This window comes from Neofelis nebulosa, chromosome 2 (genome assembly GCF_028018385.1).
Source record: "Neofelis nebulosa isolate mNeoNeb1 chromosome 2, mNeoNeb1.pri, whole genome shotgun sequence".
Taxonomy (NCBI): domain Eukaryota; kingdom Metazoa; phylum Chordata; class Mammalia; order Carnivora; family Felidae; genus Neofelis; species Neofelis nebulosa.
Window position 1 is genome coordinate 145,945,044 of NC_080783.1, and position 22,402 is coordinate 145,967,445.

A 22,402-nucleotide genomic window follows, 5' to 3' on the forward strand; every position below is an offset into this window, starting at 1 on the left:
CTCATCCTAAATGTACACTCATCTTGTGGGCAGGGTCTGATTTCTACTAATTTTGTATATACCCCAGAACCATTGTTCTCAAAGAATAGTCTCTTCACCACTGCGAGTTGCTAGGACCTTTTCAGGGATCCACAAGATCAAACTATTTTCATAAATAACACTGCAACATTATTTGCCTTTTTCACAGTGCTGACATTTGCACTGAAGACGCAAAAGCACTGGTGGGTAAAACTGCAGGTCCCACACCACAAATCAAGGCAATGGCACCAAAGGATATTAGCAGTCATTGCAGTCCTTAATACTGCACACTTGCAGTAAAAAAATAATAAAAAGGGCCATCTCTACTTAAAAATGTCCTTGATGAAACAGTTAAGAATTATCAATTTTATTAAACTATGACTTTTGAGTACAATTTCTTTCTGGTAGTGTCTGTAGCACAAAAAGCAATTTTGCTGCATACCAAAGTATCACGGTTTTTGCCAGGAAAAGCCATTGTGCAAGTGCTTGGTTGTGAAATGAAATTAGCCACTTTTACAAAGAATACTATTTTTACTAGACAGACAGACTGAGCATTTGGCATTTTCTCAAAAATGAACAAAGTAAAACTGTCACTTAAAGGAAAACAACTAACAGCATTTGCTGCCAATGATAAAACTTGAGCTTTTCAGTGAAATTTAGAATTACATAAAACTTGTAAGTACCAATAAGCATAACAGAACACAAAAAGTTTATTAATACATTTTTCATACTAAGACTTCAAATGGGGCACATTATTCACATTTATAGCTCATCTAAACTCCAACTGTCCACATTCAAGTGTGCAGTCACATGCAGCTAATGGCTACCATATTAGACAACACAATTCTAGATTAATAAAATAGTCATTTATCTTTTTTTTTTTTTTTTTTGAGAGAGAGAGAGAGAGCGAGCACAGGTGGGGGAGAAGGGTATTGGGGTGGGGGGAGAATGTTAAGTGGGCTCCACACTCAGCACAGAGCCCGATGTCAATTATCTGTCTTTAGAGTTGGTAATTTATTCTTATATTATCTCAGATAGAGGACAATTTTGAAATTAAAATAAAAATTTCAAAATAAAAAGCCTTCCTCTAAGCCTCATATTAAAAAATAATCTTAGAGCTAAGTTCAGTTAGATAAACAAAGCAAAAAGTTTCATATTGTTATTTCTGCGAGTTTCAATTTTGAGCTCGCAGAGGCTGCCTTCAGATACTAAATCTTTTAGTTTTTTATTCTGTGTTTTTATTTCACTATGGAGTCATAAATTACTACTATTGAACACCCACCTTATGCCAGGCACTGTAGAGTACACAAAAATTAAGAAAACTACATAGCAATGATTTTGGCTTATTATTCATAGTATAGTACTATTCAGTTAATTAAAAAGGAAAAAAGGAGGGGCGCCTGGGTGGCGCAGTCAGTTAAGCGTCCGACTTCAGCCAGGTCACGATCTCGCGGTCCGTGAGTTCGAGCCCCGCGTCAGGCTCTGGGCTGATGGCTCGGAGCCTGGAGCCTGTTTCCGATTCTGTGTCTCCCTCTCTCTCTGCCCCTCCCCCGTTCATGCTCTGTCTCTCTCTGTCCCAAAAATAAAAAATTAAAAACGTTGAAAAAAAAAAAAAATTTAAAAAGGAAAAAAGGAAAAGTCTTTATACTGTATGTAATCAGTATGATTACAGGGATATAGATTCTATAAGATGACTGCTTCTATATAAACAACATTCTTCCAGGTTACCAAATGAACTTAGAAATCACTTTAAAAATAAAACTGGAACAGGGCGCCTGGGTGGTTCAGTCAGTTGAGCCTCCGACTTCAGTTCAGGTCATGATCTCGAGGTCCATGAATTCGAGCCCCGCGTCAGGCTCTGTGCTGACGGCTCAAAGCCTGGAGTCTGCTTCAGATTCTATGTCTCCCTCTCTCTCTGCACCTCCCCCGCTCACACTCTGTCTCTCTCTCTCTCTCTCAAAAATAAACATCAAAATATTTTTTAAATAAATTAATAAAACTAGAAGAATATAGCATATCTTTATTATTATTATAAAATGAAAGTAATTCACTCAAAAACCGACCTCATGTTTTAAATCAAATCTATTCTATTGCTTTGATCACTCTATAAGTTCAACAAATGTTAAAACTCAGTTACAATTAAATCATAAGGAAGGAGCTGAGGAGTAACAGGAAAAAACAACTGACTTATCTAAATAATTAACAAGCTGTGTCACACCAACTCTTGAAATAGGACCTCTGTTCACCACCTCCATACTACTAGCATTTTGATACAGGCCACCAGCATCTCAAATCTACATTACTACAACAGCCTCCTAACTAGTTTTCCTGCTTTCACTTTTGCTTCCTTTCTGTTTATTCTGAAGAAAACAGCCAGAATAAATCTGTTAAAATGTGAATTTAAATCATGTTCAGGGTACTTGGCTGGCTCAGTTGGAAGAGCATGCCAACTTTTGATCTCGGGGTCATGAGTTCAAGCCCCACACTGGATGTGGAGATTACTTAAATAAATAAACTTAAATAAAGTTCAATGCTCAGTAACTTCCAATGGCTTCCCATTTTGCCTGAAGTAAAAGCCAAACCCTTAAATAATCCGTAAGGCCCTATACCAGTGGCTTTGAACCAAGGACAATTTTGCCTTCCAGAGGACATTTGACAATCTCTGAAAGCACTTTTGGTTTTCACAACCAAAGGGCAGGTGCTGTTCACATCTAGTGCACAGAGGCCAAAGATGCTGCTGAACAGTCTACAATGCACAAGACATCCCCCCACAAAGAATTATCTAGTCCAAAATGTCAATACTTGTAGGGCACCTGGGTGGCTCACTTGGTTCAGTGTCCGACTCTTGATTTTGGCTCAGGTCATGATCTCACGGTTTGTGGGATTGAGCCCCACATCAGGCTCTGTGCTGACAGCGTGGAGCCTGCTTGGGATTCTCTCCCTCTTTCTCTGCCCCCTTCCCAGCTCATGCTCGCTCACTCGCTTGCTCTCAAAATAAATAAATAAACATTAAAAAAGAAGTCAACTGCTATATCTGACAAATACTGCCCTGTATGATTTACCTATCACTTCTTAACTTCATCATCTACCATTCCTCCCGTTATCGCTCTACTCTAGGTATACTAGACCCTCAGCTGTTCCTAGAACACAGTATGCACACACCCATTTTTGCACCTGCTGCTCCCTCTGCCTGGAATGCTCTTTCTCTGTATCCGCACTGCTCAATCCCTCTACTCTTTCAGGTCTTTATTTTCTATTGTCTCTTAGATATAAACAAGTTATCTTTGATTTTCAATGCCTTTGGCTACACCTCACCACTCTAACTCTGTCTTAAGACTGCTCAGCAAAAATCATCAGCTCTAGTCAAAACATTCTTCTTAAGTCTCTCTGAAGCACAATGTACTCAGCTGTACCTTTATTCCTGCTTTCCTCTATCTGGAATGCTCTCCTTTTTTTCTCTGCTGTTTATATAAAAAGAGTTATTGTGAGGCAGGAAGGAAACATGGAATCATTGAAAATACAACTTCCTTCCAGGAAACGGTGTGGAGGAAATTTGGAACTTGACATATTTTCCAGTACCTTCTACTTCATTTCAGTCGCTGGAAAAGACAATGCTAACAATGAATTGTATTGTTGGCTTCATTTGGCTTCGAATTTGCTAAAGCCTACAGCATTCTCCCTTTAGATAGCCATGGCTTGCATCCGCACCTTCTCAAATCTGTGCTCAAAGGTCACCTTAGCAAGTCCTTCCCCAACACACACACACACACCACCACCACCACCACCACCACCACCACCGCCAACATCCTCTGTGGCCTTTTTCTTCTAAGCAATTGTTACCATCTAATATACAATATGTGTTACTTCTTTATCTTGCTTATTCTCCAATTCATCCCACTAGACTGTACTCCCTACAAGGGCAAGAATATTTTCCATTTTGCTCATTGCTATATTGCCAGTTCCTAGAATAGTATCTAATACACAGCAGTCACTCAAGAAATATTTGTTAAATGAATAAAGTCAAATTACATCTCTGAAATTAAGTTCCTCATGTATGAAGTGTAGATAACCTAGACCTCAAAGTGTTGTCAAATAATGATCTTTAACCAGCAATGCATTCCAAAATCATTCACAGCACTTTTTCATCACATGCACAACCAGGGATCCCTTATTTAAAACTAAAATTCAAGAGGACTAGAGTATGACCTAAACAAACACACTTTGGAAAAGCTCCCCAGGGGAATCTAACAATCACCCTCAGATGAAAACCACTGTTGGAACTAAAATTAAGAGAAAAAATAAAATTCACAACATTGGTAAAACATTAATCCAAAAGGATATATGCACCCCATGTTCGCTGCAGCTTTATTTATAATAGGAGAGGTATGGAAACAACTTAAGTGTCCACTAAAGGATGAATGGATAAAAAAGATGGGGTTCACATATACGAGGAACAGGACTCAGCCATAAAAAGGAATGAAATCTTGCCATCTGCAACAACATGGATGGACCCTGAGGGCATTATGCTAAGTGAAATAAGTTACAAAGCAAGACAAATACTGTTATGTGGAATCTAAACAAAACAAAACAAAACAAAAAAGCCAAGCTCATAGATACAGAGAACAGGTTAGTGGTTTCTAGAGGGGAGAGTGCAGGTGGGCAAAGGGAATCAAAAGGTACAAAAGTCCAGTTATAAAAAAATAAGTCATGAGGGGAAAAAATAAGTCACAGGATATAATGTATAGCATGATGACTTAACTGTTAAGAGATTAAATCTTAAAAGTTCTCATTATAAGAAAAAAATTTAATTATATATGGTGATGGATGGTAACTAGAATTATTGCAGTAATCATTTTCCCAGTGAAATCATTTCCTACAGTGAATCATCATGCTGTACCCCTGAAATTAATGTAATGTTGTATGTCAATTATACTTCAATAAAAAATAAAGTGCATCTCTTAAGCAAAAAGTCATCACTGTGATAGAAATTGCTAAAGTTTTTTTTGCATCACTATACATTAAGAAAATAAACTTCTGGCCTGGTATGACTCTACATGTCAAAGTCCTACATTTAGACATTGAATCCAAATCTCTGGTGAACACTACTAGAAATTGAAGCCTTTTATCATTCCAAATGTCTCTCTTTGGTGAACGTATTAGTCCTACTCACTCCAGTTTAAAATCTTGGACTCGTTTTTATTCATCCTTCTCAATTTTCTACTCATTACTAGTCAGTCAACCTGCAAGTTCTGTTAATTTTCTCTAGAAACATCTTACTATTTTCAAAATTACTAGTCTTCTCCCAAGTTCAGGATCTTTAAATCCTAACACCTAAATTTATTAAATGGCTTTTTAGCTTATTTTCCAGTTTTTTTCTTTTCTTTTCCTTTTTTAAGATTTTATTTTTAAGAAATCTCTACATCCAGCATGGGGCTTGAACTTACAACCCCAAGAGCAAGAGTCACATACTCTTCCAACTGAGCCAGCCAGGCACTCCTCTAAGTTTCCAGTTTTCAATCTACCTAAATGTGGATACAAATTAAAGTTCCTCTGGTAGTTTTATTATGACATTCTCCTGTTCAAAACTGTGTTCTTCAAGGGCAACTAGCTGGATCAGTTAGTAGAGCATGCAACTCTTGATCTTGGGGTTGTAAGTTTGAGCCCCAGGTTGGGTGTAGTGGTTACTCAAAAATACATTAAGAAAACAACAACAACAGCAACAACAACAACCAGAGGCATGTGGATAGCTCAGTCAGTGAAGCATCCAACTCTTGATTTCAGCTCAGGTCACAATCTCAGTTTGTGAGATCAAGCCCTGCATCCAGCTCTGGGCTGACAATTCAGAGCCTGCTTGGGATTCTGTCTCTCCCTCTCTCTCTGCCCTTCTCCTGCTCATGCTCTCTCTCTCAAAAGAAATAAACTTAAAAAAAAAAAAAAAGGTATTCTTCAGCACTCAATATATACTACTTCCTACACATAGCCCACATCAAATACAAAGTTTCTCTAAATTCTTAAAGATGATACACAGAAATTAATTGGACAGCAATTATTCTCATAAAATGGCACATGGTTTTATTTAGTACACCTGCTTCAGTTTTATTTTGTGAATATATTATATTCTGTACACAGCTGAATTTTCCTTTTCTCTGGCAATCAATATGTGTACTTCCACTCTATGGGGGTCCTTTTTTACCTCACTGAATTCTTCCACGTTCTTTTTTGTGTTATCATCCTGTCTGGCAGAACTTTAATAACTATCAAAATAACATCCAACTGTACTCTGCCTACCTCTTATGATTTTATCTAGCTCTGTAGTCACAACTCTAACGTCATGCTTAAGTCAATAAACAATCAGGCTTAGGGACTCCTGGGTGGCTCAGTCGGTTGGGTGTCCAACTTCGGCTCAGGTCAAGATATCACAGTTCATGGGTTTGAGTCCCACAATGGGCTCTGTGCTGACAGCTCGGAGCCTGGAGCCTGCTTCATATTCTGTGTCTCCCTCTCTCTGCCCCTCCCCTGCTCATGCTCTGTCTCCCTCTCTCAAAAAGTAAACATTAAAAAAATATTTAAAAAAATAAAATAAACAATCAGGCTTCTTCATGTGCTCCTCTAGACAGCTCTTTATATACAAACACATTTAGACACTAAAGCAAATGACCTCAAAAACAAGGTCAAAATGTATTACAATAGAAGCGATATAAAACCAAGACAATAATCCACTTAATCTACATTATTCAATACCAAAGCTTCTCAGTCAGCAAAAAGAACTCGACCAGTTTCTTGTAACTCATCACTCAGAATGTAGTCAAGGCCTTTTGGAATAAAGTAAAGGAATCATAATTCTAACAAAAGAGTCAAACTATATGGAATAGCCCTGACTTTTTCTGATTCCCAAATTCCTTAATTCAAAAACTATACATAGTGTGACACATTAACACTGAGCAGTGATACATTAAGAGACAAAACAATGACTGAAACAAGGTAGAACTGGCTTTTTACATTGTTACTTTATGTGCATGTAGAGAAAAAGTGAAATGCATTCCTTTAACATTATTTAAGAGCAAACAAAAGAGGATACTCACCATTAAAGCCCTGATAAGTATTTCTGCAAGCAGAGTGTGTATAATCTATGAAGACACATTTAACAGAAAGAAATTAGTGCAATATTAGCAAAAGTCTGAAATTACATACTCATCTATTCAAATCAAACACAATTTCTTAAAATGTCATTAACTCTATTATCTGCAAAAATGGAGTGTAAATAATTACAAACATTTAATATGGAAAAACATGTATCTCTCTTCATTATCTCCCCAAGAGGCCAATCATCCAAATTACTAAAATGTAAAAATTCGCTTTAACACCTGATATACAATAATTGCCAAAAAAGGGAATCCAGTACTGATTTATACAGGGAAACAAAAGGAAGGCAGATAGATTAAATTATGTACCAAATATTGCAAAAAGGGCCATGTGAGAATTGATTGTATCTAATATGTAATTGTTTCAAAGTTAAATATATTTCTTTTACCTACTCACTCTCTAAAGTTTTCAAGATCTTATTTGAGAATGCATATACACAAACATATATGTTTGCCTTCACTGTATCTATCCAGGATGTGACATCACCAAAAACCATATTGGCAATTTCCGTTAAAACGGATTTGGCAATTGTTAAGTCCTTTAATTAATTTTACTAATAAATAATAAAAGAAAGAAAGCTGATACAGTGATCCCTTGAATGCAACAGAATCCAGCTACGCTGCATAGGATTAGATTCAGATGTATTGTTAGTCAAATTCCACTCCCAAATATAGCAGTAAAGGAGAAAAGGAAGCAAGAGAGAGGAGGAGTGTTTACTCACTGACACTGTTTATAATTTTATTACTAACGCTGGAGTTGCAGGCACATGGTGACAATAAAAAGTAAGCAAACTAAGTTTTATTGTTTTTCAACTCTCTACAGAAAATGGATTCCCTTGGTGGGGGGGGGGGACCACTCCCATTGTTCCCTCCCCCCACCTGGGTAGCTTCTGCTGTACCCTGAGTGTTGGTACTATCATCAAACTTTGGTATGAAAACATAGCAATGTATTTTTAACTTTCATTCCCAGCTTCGCTACTTCAAATAAACATAGTTTTAAGGTATCTGTATCCAAATGAGTCAAAGTCCAACCAAAACAAACAAAAACACCGGAGTGTGCTACTCTTAACAGCTGGGCTTCCTATTTCAAACTAATTGAAAAGGCTCCACCAAAGGGTTATCCCAGGGGCGCCTGGGTGGCTTAGCTGGTTAAGAGCCCTACTCTTGATTTCGGCTCAGGTCACGATGTCAGGCTTCGTGAGATCAAGCCCCACATCTGGCGCTGCACCGACAGCTTGGGATTTTCTCTCTCTCTCTCAAAATAAACAAATAAACTTTTTTAAACATGGGTTCTTTCAGCCCCCTTTCATATACTTAGATTTGGCAGCTTTAATTCTTTCTGGCATGAAATCAAATCAAAGATCAAAAAGATCGTCTAGTCAGACTCATGCTGAGATCACAGTACATTCAATGTTTAATATAATTGTTTCGGTTGGGTGAGGGGCTTACAACTAGTTAGCGAGCCGGTTTTAATTAGACACGTCTGGTTACTCAGGATTAAGACCACTTTAATCACTGAAACCCTTTTCCACGTCTCCCTAACGCTGTCGTTAACCGACTCGTTTTATCTTGACACCAATTCCTATAAAAGTTGGGCAAGATCTGAAGACAAGGTGAAAACCAAATTAATTTTACTCTGGGAGCCTGTGAAAATCTAGCGTGAGAGACAGCTGAAAGGTATTGCTGGAATACGGTTTCTTTAAACGTTAAGTCCAACGCAGGCGGTTGGGCACAGAGCTGAATTTGAAGGGCATGTGATGCCGTGCCAGAATTCTAACTTAAGTCCCATCCATACACAATCCAGAGGAAAAAATGCTTAGGTTCACGCAGCTATTTGAAATTAGGGATTAACGACCAGGTAATTTTGGTGGATAAACAGCCCAGTTTGCTAACCAGTAATATAGCTCAGGTTTCCATTCGGCACAGAGATCTACCTATACTTGTCACTTACAGACGCCCTTTAAACTCGTCTTCAAACTAAGACGAGAAACATCACCGTGAACAAGCCTCTGGAAATTGTATCTGTTAAGAAGCAACCTGGTTGGGGATTTACTACACGGACGAGCTGGGTAGCCGCCCTGTGAGGCGAACGCGACGCGAGGCCGGGGAGGCCCCACCCGCCCCTCTGCCCGAGACCGGGGAGTTGGGAGGCGTCGGGGCAATTTCCACGCACCGGGGCCGGGGCGAGTCCGGAGCGCGAGTCCGGGGCCCGAGACCGGAGGCCGTGGCGCTCTGGGCGCGCCCTTCCCCTCACCGAGGCCGGCACGGAACTCCCAGGTCCCCGGCGGCAGCGGGCGCCGGGCGGGCGCGACAAGGCGCGCGGGTTCCCACACAGGCCGATTCCGGGCACTGGGCCCGCGGCGGGCGGGCGGCCTCCGGGCCCGCAGAACAAAGCCCACACGGCCATCTTGAGACCGTAAACAGACCCCCGGGGCGGCCACCCCGCCTCCCGCCCGCCGTGGCGACCAGCCAGAGGCGCCGCTTACCGTCTTCGAAGTCCATGGCGGAGGCTCGGGGCTCACAGCCTCGGCGACGCTGGGCTGAGCTGTGGCAGGCGGCGAGCGCCCGCGACCCGCGGTTCCACACCACCCGTCCTCGCGACCGACAGCGGCGCTACCGGCCCGGGAGCCGCAGGCCACAGCGAGGCTGAGGGGCGGGGCCGGCCGGCGCTGCCAGCCGCCGCAGCGCGGCCTGCGATTGGCTGGCGCGGGATGGTGGGCGGACCCTCGAGTGGGGGCGGGAAGGAGGCCCGCTGTCGCGCTCCCGAGTGCTGACCCTCTGGGAGCGGCTGAGGAGGAAGGAAGGTAGAAAGAGGAGCGTCGAAGACTGACTAGGGTCACGGGAAAGCGAACTGGGTGTTCGGGAAATTCTGGCTGCGGCCCGCCATGTTTGATCCTGGCAAGAGCGAAAGGATCTAGTTGGAATACCTCCCTCCTGCCCAAACTAATAAACCACGTGCCGACCTTTTGCTTTTTATTGGCTGGGGATGACTGTACCGAAAATGTTAACGTGTTTTTGGACTTTTTGCTGTGGAGACGCTGAAGTCCCAGACGATTTTTACTCTGTGAGCAGAGAACAGACTGCAAAATAGGAAATAATTATGGAAATGATCCAAAACAAGCTATTACCAATTTCTGAATTTTAAGGTCCAAAATGAAAGTGCTGTAAAAGTTCAAAACCAGGGATGATTTGTGGCAGAAGTCCTCCAGAACCTGACGAATGACCACAAATATCCACACACCTTGGCGTTGTATTATCACTACTTTGGAAGTAGTGTTGGGGAAGTGGCCAAAATTATTCACCCCACAGGTCAATATGGAAAAAGACAACTATTCATTCTGACCCTGGAGCAGCTTGAACTCCAGGTTTAATTTTTTTTTTCTTTTAGTCGAGGAAATAGTGTCAACAACGACTTGATTGCAGGATAGGAAACCATGAATCAAAACCATTTGCTCTTCTTTGAGATCCAACCAGTTTCTGGAACCAGTTCCAAGAAGGCAGCTTGTGGAAATAGGGCTGGGGGAAAAACTCACAGATATACTATGTATATTACCATAGCCCCAAACCTGGACAGGGCATTTTTTCTTCCTCATCACTTTCCTTCTCCACCCTGATTGATTCACCCATTCTCCACCCTTGTTTTCTTTTTTTCCCCCATCCTATACATGTTTCCTAGTCACCTGAGCTGAACATGTTGAAAACTGAACTCATAATTTCCCTCCTCAAACCTGCTCATCCTCCTTTATTCTTTCATCTCTGTTAGTGGTGTGGTGAGCAACCACCCACTAATCCTAGCCGGAAGCCTGCCCGATTCATCTAGTCAAGGCACAGCTCTCTCCCATTCTCTCACGCCAGTTCATACTGAAGTCTTTCATCTGCTTATTACCTCTTAAAGTTTCTTAAACTTGTTCCCTTCTCTCCATTCCCACCGCACTACCTGCAGTACCTAACTACTCTCATTCTCTCTCTCCCAAACTGTTGCTGTATCTTCCTAAATAATTTCTCTGCCCTTTGGCCTTGATTTCTCAGGCTTCTCAGGGCTGCGGTGTTCTAAACACTAATCCAAACATCTCATCATGCGTCTCTATCATGGATTAGATCAAGTCAAAGCTACGTAACCTAGAGCACGTGCGTCCGGATCTGGCCACTGCCTGACCTGCCATCTTCCTACATTTCTCCCTCCTCCTCTCTCCTACACTCTCTCCCTTTTGTGGATCAATTTTAAGCCGCTTCCCAAATCATCCCTATGCTTCTTCATGCCACTAAACTTTTACTTATGCTTTTGTCTCTGCTTGTGATACCACCCAGTTAACCCTACCCATTCTCAAAACATAGCTCAGGATTTACTTCCTCTAAGAAACACACCCACATCCCATCCCCGCACCCTAGGCCGGTACTTCTCAAATATTAACGTGTATATGATTCGCCTAGCAATCTCATTAAAACTCACATGCACACTCAGTCAGACTGGGTTGGAGCCAGAGTCTGCATTCCTCACAGGTTTCCAGAAGATGCTGCTGCTGCTGCTGCTGCTGCTGCTGAAACCATACTTGGAGTAGCAAGGCCCTGAGCTAACCTGTTACAGCACTATCTCCCTTGCAGTAAATACTCTGTTTGGCTTTATGTCTACCCACATTCGAAGCCCTTTGAGATTAGAATCAAGTCTTCTTTGTATCCTAAGTGCTGAGCACATATATTTGCTAAGTAAAACTGAACTCTCTTGACTTTTTTTTTTTTTAAGGGTAGACTTAATATTTTATTGCCATTTATATAATCAGATGGCAATTGGGTATACAGTCTTCATACTTGATCTTTCCTTTTGGTAAATAAAAAAATTTACAAGTTTTCAACAGCCAATGGCTGGTTATGTTTTCAGAAAACATAATTAGATTAATTCATTAATGGTAGCTTCAAGTTTTTCCTTACTAGCCCCAGAAAGTTCACCCACCTTTTGTCCTTTTTTAAAAAACTGGAAGGTTGGCATGCATTTGACTTCACGCTCTGAAGCAACATCCCAACAGTCATCCACATCTGCTTCAAGGAACGCCATGTTGGAATACTTGTCAGAGAAGGAGTGAAAGAAAGGCTTAATCGTTTTGCAAGGCCCACACCACATGGCTGAAAAGTCAACTACTACAAGTTTTTCCCCTACACTGTTCAAGGCTTCCTGAAAAGCATACTTGCTCTCAATCTGCTTCACCATTTTGGCGGTTGGGGTCTGACAAGCGGCTGTAAGGACCATGTAACTGGATCCTAAATGCTGGACAGAGCTCTCTCTTGACATTTTTAACTTTTTATTTTTCTTGGTATCATGACAAAGGAATGGTTTGTAACCCGTGGTATTCAGGCATGAGTGTAAGGAAATAAGTATTGGGAACCACACACACACACACACACACACACACCCTTCTTTCTCTCCTAAAAGAGAAAATTACCAATCATGGAACTCCTAACTCAAGAAGAAAACTGGCCTCAGCACAAATGCCTGGAGAGCCAGAATACATAGATATCTTCTCCCCTTCCTTCCTCTTTCCCAAGGCAGAAGCAGGTGGCCATACCTAGATACCCCACAATACCTGAGAGGCCTTGCAATACCTGAGAGTCCCTCAAGCCATCCCTTAATTCCTTTACCAAACAAATATTGATTGAGCACCAACTATGTGCCAAACATGGTTTTCTTCCTTCACTGTCATCTCTTTCCAGTCCCCCAGAAACTGGCCAGGCAACCGGGCCTGTTCCCACTTGTTTAGGCTTAGATTTTTACCCTGAGGGGCCAAGGTTTTGTACAAAGTCTTAGACTATTTCATTCTCCATTTATTTTGCAGTAGGTGGCAGGTTAGTAAATGCCAGAACAGCTAAGCCTATTGGAAAACAGAAGAGAATATGTTTTATTAAGTGCAGAGGTTAAAAGGATGATGTGCTGATGCCAAGAGAAGTCTGCAGGGAGAAGGAGGAAATGGGGAGCTACATCTAAGACCTGATCCTGAGGGAGCCGTCAAAGAAGCCCTACCATTGCCCTCCCCAGAACCTGAGAAGAGCGAGGTGCGTGGGCTCCCTGAGGACCCAGGGACCTCTGTTCCTCATCTCCTGACCCTCCACATACATACCTTCTGCTCCAACAACACAGGACCATCTGCTGTTCCCCAAACAAGCTGTGTATTTTCACAAGCTTTTGCTCACCCTGTTCTCTCTGCTTCTATTGTGTTTCCTTTCCTCCTCTGCCATTCTTCAAGGTTCAATATTCATGTCGCCTCTTTTTAAACCTCTCCCTAAGCTCTTAGTCAGAATCCCCTTCCCTCTGTGTCACCTTAATAGTGGTTAGCACAGTTGGATTCTTGTTGTAGTAAGTTTTTTAGTTGTATTCCTTGTCTAGTTCTTTGTTCATACTCTTTGGGAATGGAGACCCTTCTATGTACCCCTTTTATATGGCCTATAGGTAGCACAGTGGCGCTGTATGTTAAGGAGGAGAAGCAAAATCACCACTGAAGAAAAGACTGCATCTGACTGAAAGTGAGTGCCCAGAGCTTCCTCTGCACAAAACCACAGCATCCGACAATTATTTTGGAGAATAAGTGACAGTAGGGTTACAAAGGGGAGTTCTGATTTCACAATGCCTTCCCACTTGGCTCCAAATAATTCTTCTTCTCCATGTTCTTTAGGGAATGCATAAATACTTAGAGAGGGAGGTCAAGTACTAAAAATGACTGTCTTAAGGCAGAGCAGCCAAACTTAACATAAGCAAAGTAATTCCTACTGAGGGTTCTGAGGACTTATCCAAGGAGAGCTGGTTACAGAACCACAGCAATAGAAATCGGCTGAAAACAGCTAGTGTTAACAGCACTGAATGGATGTATTTTATACATATGAGAAGATGTCTCTCTCCAATTTTAATTTACAACTTGAAAAAGACACAGGTGTCTCTAAAAGCTAAAAGAAATAGCAATTAAAATAATAATTAGCTTTTATTAAGCCCTATATATTAATAAATGTTCCAAAGAACTTTACATGTATTAACTCCTTTTATCTGCTTAAGAGTCCTATGATGTAGGGGCACCTGGGTGGCTCAGTTGGTTGAGCATCCGACTTTGGCTCAGATCATGATCTTGAGGCTCGTGGATTTGAGCCCTACATCAGACTCTATGCTGGCACCTTGGAGCCTGGAGCCTGCTTCAGATTCTGTGTCTCCTGCTCTCTCTGCTCCTCCCCACTTGCGTGCATGCACATGTTCTCTCTTTCTCCCTCTCTCTCTCTCTCTCTCTCGAAAATAAATAAACATTTTTTAAATTAAAAAAAAAAAGAATCCTATAATGTAGGTAGTACTATTGTCCCTACTTTACTGCTAAGGAAACTGAGACCCATAAAGGTAAAGTTACTTGCCCAAGGACACACTGTTAAAAAAAAAAAAAGAAAAGAAAAGAATAGAGCCAAGATTCAAACCCAAGCAGCCTGGCTCCAGAGCCCTTTTGTGCATCTCTATCATTCTGAAGTGCCTACTGTGCTCTACCGAGCAGCTCTTGCCTGACAAGGATTTTGATGGACTCTTCATATGCCTTACTTGTATCCTCACAATAAGATAGGTTATATCCTTTCCACATGAGGTAAATTAAGGAGAAAGTTAGGTTCCTTGTCCAAGACTGCACAATGAGAAATTACTGGTTCCATATACATGACAAATATTATATAATCATGGTCTATTGCTGTTTGGAGCCAACCTTGGAGATTCAATATCATCACCAAAGTTCTCAGGTTAAAAAAAAAAGAAAGAAAAAAAAAAAAAAAAGGAGAGGGGCGCCTGGGTAGCTCAGTCGGTTGAGCATCCAACTTCGGCTCAGGTCATGATCTCGCGGTCTGTGAGCTCAAGCCCCGCATCAGGCTCTGTGCTGACAGCTCAAAGCCTGGAGCCTGCTTTGAATTCTGTGTCTCCCTGTCTATCTGCCCCTCCCCCACTCATGCTCTGTCTCTCTCTCTCTGTCAAAAATAAACATTAAAAAAAAAGGAGAGGGGCGCCTGGGTGGCTCAGTCAGTTAAGCATCCGACTTCGGCGCAGGTCATGATCTCACTGTCCGTGAGTTCAAGCCCCACATTGGGCTCTGTGCTGACAGCTCAGAGCCTGGAGCCTGTTTCAGATTCTGTGTCTCCCTCTCTCTCTGACCCTCCCCCGTTCATGCTCTATCTCTCGGTCTCAAAAATAAATAAACGTTAAAAAAAAAAAAAAAAAGGAGAGAGATTTTGCCAATCTCCCAATCTTGCATAATTGTACTAATGCAGTCAAAGAGAGTTATGTAGGAAAAGAAGTGATCATGAATGCTTTGGAGATTCCCCACCTCATCCTGTGCTTTAGGCCTTTCTCAGATTAGAAAAACTCAATTAGTTTCATGTGCATTCCCTTCCCCAAAAAGCAAGGTGAAATTCCAAACACAGAAGTGCTTTCCTTAGGTATAAATTATATAAAGTATACATTTCTAGAAAATGAGGTTTATTCCCTATTAGGGTCTCAGTTAAACCTCTGAATTATCACCTCTCATTTCATCTTCTTAATGTGTTTAGTCCATCATAAATTTTAATCTTCTAAGTAAATTGAGAGCAAGCTGTCTGCGACATCTGTCAACCCCACTGATTGCCAGAATTGATTTGGTAGATCTGCCCTGCTGGAAAGGTGTCCCCTTTCTTCCTGGCTCTGCCACATGTGTCTCTCCCAAAGCTGCACGCTTCATTGAAGAGGATGGTTTTCCTAGAGAGGGGAGGACAAGGATCTACAAGGAGTCAAGTTCTCCTGTGGGACTATCCAGGCCTTGGATAGTAGGGTCTCTGCCACTAGACAATGAGCCACTTGAAGGTGGAGATCTCATCTTTGTGTCTCCAGCCTGCTAGAACCATGCCTGGCACAAGGTAGACTCTAAAGTGTCTGTTGAATGAATAAGAAGGAAACAGACCCATAGTCAGCTTCTGTATCTAAATAGCTTCAATTCTACATTAGGGAAACAAATGTAAATAAAAATACAAACATACAAAATTCAAACATGCACACATACAATCTAACCCCCATCTTGAGAGTCAACCCAACACATAGAGTTTACAAACAGAAAAAGGGCACAGTCCTAGGAGACCCAGTAGAGGGCACCACACACCAAATATAGTCAAGGTTTGGCTACAGAAATGGAGCACGTGTCTATCTAGTTCCTGCTGGTCTAAGATGTTGTGAAAGGACACGGAGCAGAAAATATTCCTATGGGCCTGTGCTCTAAAAGTACCTGAATTTCTATTTTGGTTCAATTGTGGATATAAATTTCCCTGTTTGCCTCATTTCAGTAGATTTTGTTTTTAGAGATGATCTTTTAAAGCATGGAACAATGGAAAACACTGTAGTGGTAAATTTGAAAAACAGGATACAAAATTGTATGTGAAATCTGATAATAGCAATACCAATATTTTTTTTTAAAAGACAAAGCATAAAGATAAGATGGAAAGAAAAATTGTAAAACATGAACTGTGATTCTTTTTCGTGATGACTTTTTATGTACTCACAGGCATGCATACTTAGTCTTCTATATTCTCCAAATTTCTTTCACACTTTTATAATGTAATACATATATAATATGTATATATATACACAATATACATATAATATATATATTTGATATGTAATATATATATAATATATATATTTGATATGTAATATGTATATATATTTGATACAAAACAAAATGTAACATGTATTAACAATTAGTTCTCCTTAGCCAAATGCTGTATTTCATTCTCTTTGTAGATATTGTTGGGAACAGAGGAAGGAGCCTCTCTCTATTGGTCATTTAAGTCAGTGGTTCTCAAGTCTGGCTCTACTCTAGAATCATTCAGGCACTTTTAATAAATGCCAGTATTTAGGCTTCACTTTGGAGATTCTTATTTAATGATAAACCTAAAACTGTTACCAGTGCTGATTTTCGAGACACTTGCAAGACAAGGTATTGGAATAAGTTCTCTTCTGTTTCAGTAACTTGTACTTATTGAGAAAATGTCAAGTCTAAAAAAGGAACTTTAGAGATTGAATAACCACACATTAACCAATCGATCCATGTGTGGGAAATGGTGTAACAACTACACTCTGAATTGGGGCTAGTATAGACACTTGTACATCTTACAGCTCTAAAAGCTGGCTTGGTTCCAGTATTCCCTGTAACTACCCTGCAGCCCTTGGGAGGTAATTAACTAATGACAGTAAAGGGCTTTTAAACTGAAACATGCTGTATAAATGCTAAACACAGGAAACACGCAGAGGATTTCCACTGACTGCCAATACTTTTGAACCAGAGAGTTGATGCATCTTTCAGCCAATTTCCCCTTTGCAACTAAAATCTTCCTAATCCTAAATAAATAAATAAATAAAAATAAAATCTCCCTAATCCTTATTTCAAGGGAAACAAAAGGAGTTCTTTCTTAAATGTCTTTCCCACCAATCAAAGACCTAAGATTACCCCCTTTACTTTCTCAGAAGTAAGTTTCTGCCTCAACAAAATGTTGCATGGTAGTGTGGTTTGTGTGAATGGCTGGTTGGATTGGATCACTGAAGGTAGGTTCTACACAAAAGAGGTCATATTAAGTGGTCTAATATGAGTCCTGGCACCACCCTTCACATCATCTTTGTTTTTAAAGCAAAAGATTTGTGCAAATGGTAATAAATGAAATACTATAAAAGGACTTCCGGTGAAAAGCAACAATATTTCCTCTTCTCCTTGTTTAACTCTGTTCCCCTCTAGAGATGAAAACTCTGGTTTCATCTTGTGGTAGGTTCCCCTCCCTAAGGAGAGAGAAAAAAAGGGAGAGAAAACTTCAAGGTAACCTGGCTATGCACCTACATGATACCATCCCTCATGACCTTGTAAACTGAGACTGCTTAATCAAACTACATGTTTGTGTGTGTTACCATATATGGGAGACAAAGAAATAGAAAATAGATTTTAAAAACTATGCCATGTGACGTTCAGTGCTCAATTCTTCAAGCACAAACCCAACTGAGCAGTACCGGCAGGAATAAAGTTGCTTCCTGGAAATTAAAAAGCCTCAGTGTCATGACTGTGTAAGAATCCTGCTGCAATCTGGGGTGAGATCATTTGGTGTTTCCTTTCACTGCACTCTGTATCTCTCTTCTTAGATTACCAACTTCAGTCAATATCAATTGATTACACAGTATGAAAATGAGCATGTATCTCGTACTACCCTTCTCTTCCTAATATTTAATGGCAATGATGGTTTTTTATTTCCTCTATTAGAACTAATCACTTATGTTTCCAAATAAGGACTCGAATTGCTATTTCTTTTTAATAGAGCATCTGTGCATTTCTTCCTCTATAAAATGAAGGCGTTGGCCCCTTCCCATTGTTCTACTTCTCCTCTCCCTTTCATTTTCATCAGCAGCCCTGTACCACCAACAGAATTCTTACTGTTTACATTCTTCGCCGCAACCATAAAAAGTCTTTTCTACTTTGCCTATAGGTTGACTTTAGAAGTTAAAAAGACTATATACTTTTTTCCAAAGAGTACAGTGTGAGTGAGAGAGCAGGTAAATTTACATTAGAGAAAACCTGGCCAACGCAACCTCAGCCAGGTTATCAAGTTCAACAAGAGTGTTAATTCGATATGTCATGTTGATAGCATGTGCCCTTGGTTTGATGTGCCAAAATGGCACTTGACCTTTGTGGTCTTCCCTGAAAAACCCATAACCCCAATCTAATCATAAGAAAAACATTAGACAAATGTCAAATGATGGACATTCTAGACCTGTACTCCTCAAAGCTATCAAGGTCTTCAAAAACAAGGAAAGTATGAGAAACTATTACAGCCAAGAGGAGCCAAACGAGACAGAATGACTAAATGTAATGGAAATAGAAGCATTAGGGAAAAACTAAAGAAATCTGATAAAGTATGAACTGTAGTTAATGACAATGTATCAATATTCATTCATTCATTATAGCAAATGGTTAATATTTGCATAAGATGTTAATAATAGTTGATCTGTCTACTGTATTTACATTTTTCTATAAATCAAAAACTTGTTAAAAATAAAGTTTATTAAAATACAAAATAATGGAAACAAGTCAATATGCCACATATACTTTATTATTGATATAGACACTATTCAATATCAATATGCTAGGATTACATTTTCCATGAACCCAGTGTTATAACCCCTGGGTCTCTCAAATGAGGCTATTTCTAGCATCAAGGTCAAATTGATTGCCTTTTCTCTGCACTCTTTTCACCGCTTATATTCATGCCCGAATGTAGTTTGCTTCATGCGTGGTCTGTGACTCTGTTGTTCAGAATTTGCTTTTTCTCAAATTTCTAATTGTCATTTTATCTTGTATATTCTAGCCTGTGGCACTTTCTCCTTAATTCAACCATTAATCCTTCCCTTTCACTTTTTATCTTTCAGACATTTTTTGAAATCTCCACTCCATTGGCTTCCACCCTTTCCCCTCACACACTTTTTTCCCCATGTTTGTTTACTTTTATTCCAGTGGAGTCTTAGCAAGGAGGTTAAGTGCACATAGGCTCATGCTCCTGTCTTGAAAAAGAAGCTTACTTTGCCTTTCACAAGGCAAAGTACGGTTTCATACTCAGTCCTGACGCAGAGTGAGCCAGCTAAGATCTGGCTCAAAGAAAGGAAAGTAGTTTCTTCTCTGAGAAAACACCCAATGGCAGATGTTGCCCGTGCTGTGTCCAGGGTCCAGGAGGGCCCTGGGGCCCTGGCTGCAGTGGCTTCCACAGAGGCTTGGGCAGCTGCATCTGTCACCTTGGTCAAGGCCAGGCCAAAGACAGAGAGTAGAATCTGGTCACCAAGATGGGGTCACCTGATCAAGGACATGAAGATCAAATCCCTGGAAGAGTTCTGTCCCTCTCCTTGCCCATCAAGGAAACTGAGATCATTGACTTTTTCCTCGGGGCATCCCTCAAGGATAAGGTTTTGAAGATTATGCCTGTGCAAAAGCAGATCCATGCTGGCCAGGGGATCAGGTTCAAGGTATTTGTTGCCAACAGAGTTTACAATAGAGATATTGGTCTGGGTGTTAAGTGCTCCAAGGAGGTAGCCTCTACCATCCATGGAGTCATCATCCTGGCCAAGCTTTCCATCATTTCCATGTAGCAAGGCTACTGGGGGAAACACTCAGCAAGCCCCACAGTGTCCCATGCAAGCTGGCCGGCCGCTGTGGCTCTGTGCCGATGTGCCTTATCCCTGCCCCCAGAGGCACTAGCATTGTGTCAGCCCCTGTGCCCAAGAAACTACTGATGACGGCCAGTACTGACGACTGCTACACTTTGGCTGCACTGGGCAACTTTGCCAAGGCCCCTTTTGATGCCATTTCCAAGACCTACAGCTAACTCACCACTGACCTCCAGAAAGAGACCGTGTTCACCAAGTCTCCCTATCAGGATTCACTGACTATCTATAAAGGCCCACACCAGAGTTTCATGGAGAGGACCCAGGCTCCAGCTCTGGCCACCACATGGTTTTATACAAGAAAAATGAAGTGAATTAAAGGCTGTTAAGAAAGAAAGAAAGGGAAAGAGAGAAAGGAAGGAAGGAAGGAAGGAAGGAAGGAAGGAAGGAAGGAAGGGAAAGAAAGAAAGAAAGAAAGAAAGAAAGAAAGAAAGAAAGAAAGAAAGAAAGAAAGAAAGAAAGAAAGAAAGAAAGAAAGAAAGAAAAAGTATATGGAGTAGTACTCTGACCAATATGTAGTCCTTAAGGGGAAGCAGGTAGTGCATTTGATCAATCAGTGGCCTTCCTATTACCAGATACTTCTGGAAGCACATTATTCTAACCAATCAGTCCTCATACTTGTTTTCAAAGAAACACATGAGTATAGGAAAATGAGTTGTTTATTTTTTTATTTTTTTAATGTTTATTTATTTTTGGGAGAGAGAGAGAGAGAGAGTACAAGGAGGGAAGGGGCAGAGAGAGAGAGAGGGACAGAGGATCTGAAGCAGTGTCTGTGCGGACAGCACAGAGCCCAATATGGGGCTCGAATATGCAAACCGCATGATTGTGACCTGAGCCGAAGTCCATCATGTAACCAACTGAGCTACCCAAGTGTCCCAGAAAATGAGACGTTTTAAAAAGAAGGTGACTGGGCACACCTGGGAGGTACGGACAGCTGAATGTCCACCTTCAGCTCAGGTCATGATCTCACAGTTTGTGGGTTCAAGCCCCGCATTTGGGCTCTCTGCTGTCAGCGTGGAGCCCGCTTCAGATTCTCTGTCTCCCTCTCTCTCTGCCCCTCCCCTGTGAGGTCTCTCTCCCTCAAAAATAAACTGTTTTTTTTTCTAAAGGCAGGTGCCTGGATCTTTTTACACAGACCCCTACAAAAAGCACATGCTGTTTTGCCTTGTCTTGGATGAAGCAAGTGTAAACAGTACCAAAGAATTACAGAAGAGAGTCCTAGCGGTCAACTCTTAAAAGGCATTTGAAGATCATCTAGCTCTAATCCAAATGTTTGACTTTTCAGATGAGGTCAAGGGGGTACTTCTCCAAGGTCACTTAACTAACAAGTGGAACCAATAAGACTAGAAAATGAGCAAGGTTAACCCAAGGAGCTTTCTGACACACACCTCATGCTGAGTCTTGAAGAGCTGTTTTCCACTTGCTTCTCTACAATTTCCTCCCCTCCAACCACATCCTTTCGGGAACTCTAAAAAGAGGTCTGGAGAGAAGGGCAGGATGGAGTAGGAGGATAAGAGGGCTATAGCTGAGAAGGGGTCTGTCTCATTTTTTCCCCCAGGGATCTATTTGCCCTGGCTGGGATCGGTGGACAAAATTAGGAACTCTGGGGATTCACCCTTCTTCCTTCTCTCCTTCCCTTACTCCAAACCTGCCTGGGAGAGGTAGAACTCAGATGGCATGTTCGGCTCCACTTGTTTGACAAAATAAGTGTCTGGCCCTAGAACTTGATGATGCTCTTACAGAAGGCAGCAATGTCCTATGTACATAGGACACCATTCTCCCAAAAGTTGTTTTACGACCTAAATATTTCCACTGATACAAATCATTAAGGGAACAAAGGTCATAATTTTATGACGTTGAGTTCAGTAATTAATACAAGCAAGGCAAAGGCATCTTTCCCCCATACCGTTTAACTTCTTTATTGTTTTTTGCTTCAGGAAACTGAAGAAGAGAAAAAAAAATGTTCACAGTACACTTAACTTTACTTAATTTCTAAAGCTCAGAGTAACAAGGAAGAGGTCCTACC

General features: G+C 41.1%; 2 protein-coding genes and 1 pseudogene across 4 annotated transcripts in view; 1 reads left to right on the top strand and 2 right to left on the bottom strand.

Moving 5' to 3' along the window:
- Nucleotides 1-9,795, bottom strand: part of ZNF326 (zinc finger protein 326) — a 35,111-nt gene extending 25,316 nt beyond the window's left edge. For 2 of the 3 annotated variants that reach the window (XM_058716640.1, XM_058716639.1), the window contains exons 1-2: nt 9,647-9,795; nt 7,101-7,145 (exon numbers count right to left, since the gene is read on the bottom strand). In XM_058716640.1, coding sequence (XP_058572623.1) covers nt 7,101-7,145; nt 9,647-9,662 — 61 coding nt within the window. In that variant the 5' untranslated portion in view covers nt 9,663-9,795. The remainder of the gene's footprint in view (nt 1-7,100; nt 7,146-9,646) is intronic. The other variant, XM_058716641.1, reaches the window with a different exon arrangement.
- A 2,176-nt stretch (nt 9,796-11,971) lies between these two features.
- Nucleotides 11,972-12,394, bottom strand: LOC131504403 (thioredoxin-like). Its single transcript, XM_058716644.1, has one exon. The coding sequence runs from the start codon at nt 12,361-12,363 to the stop codon at nt 12,046-12,048; it is 318 nt and encodes a 105-aa protein (XP_058572627.1). The 5' UTR covers nt 12,364-12,394; the 3' UTR covers nt 11,972-12,045.
- A 7,571-nt stretch (nt 12,395-19,965) lies between these two features.
- Nucleotides 19,966-20,690, top strand: LOC131491084 (small ribosomal subunit protein uS5-like; annotated as a pseudogene).
- Nucleotides 20,691-22,402: the final 1,712 nt, after the last annotated feature.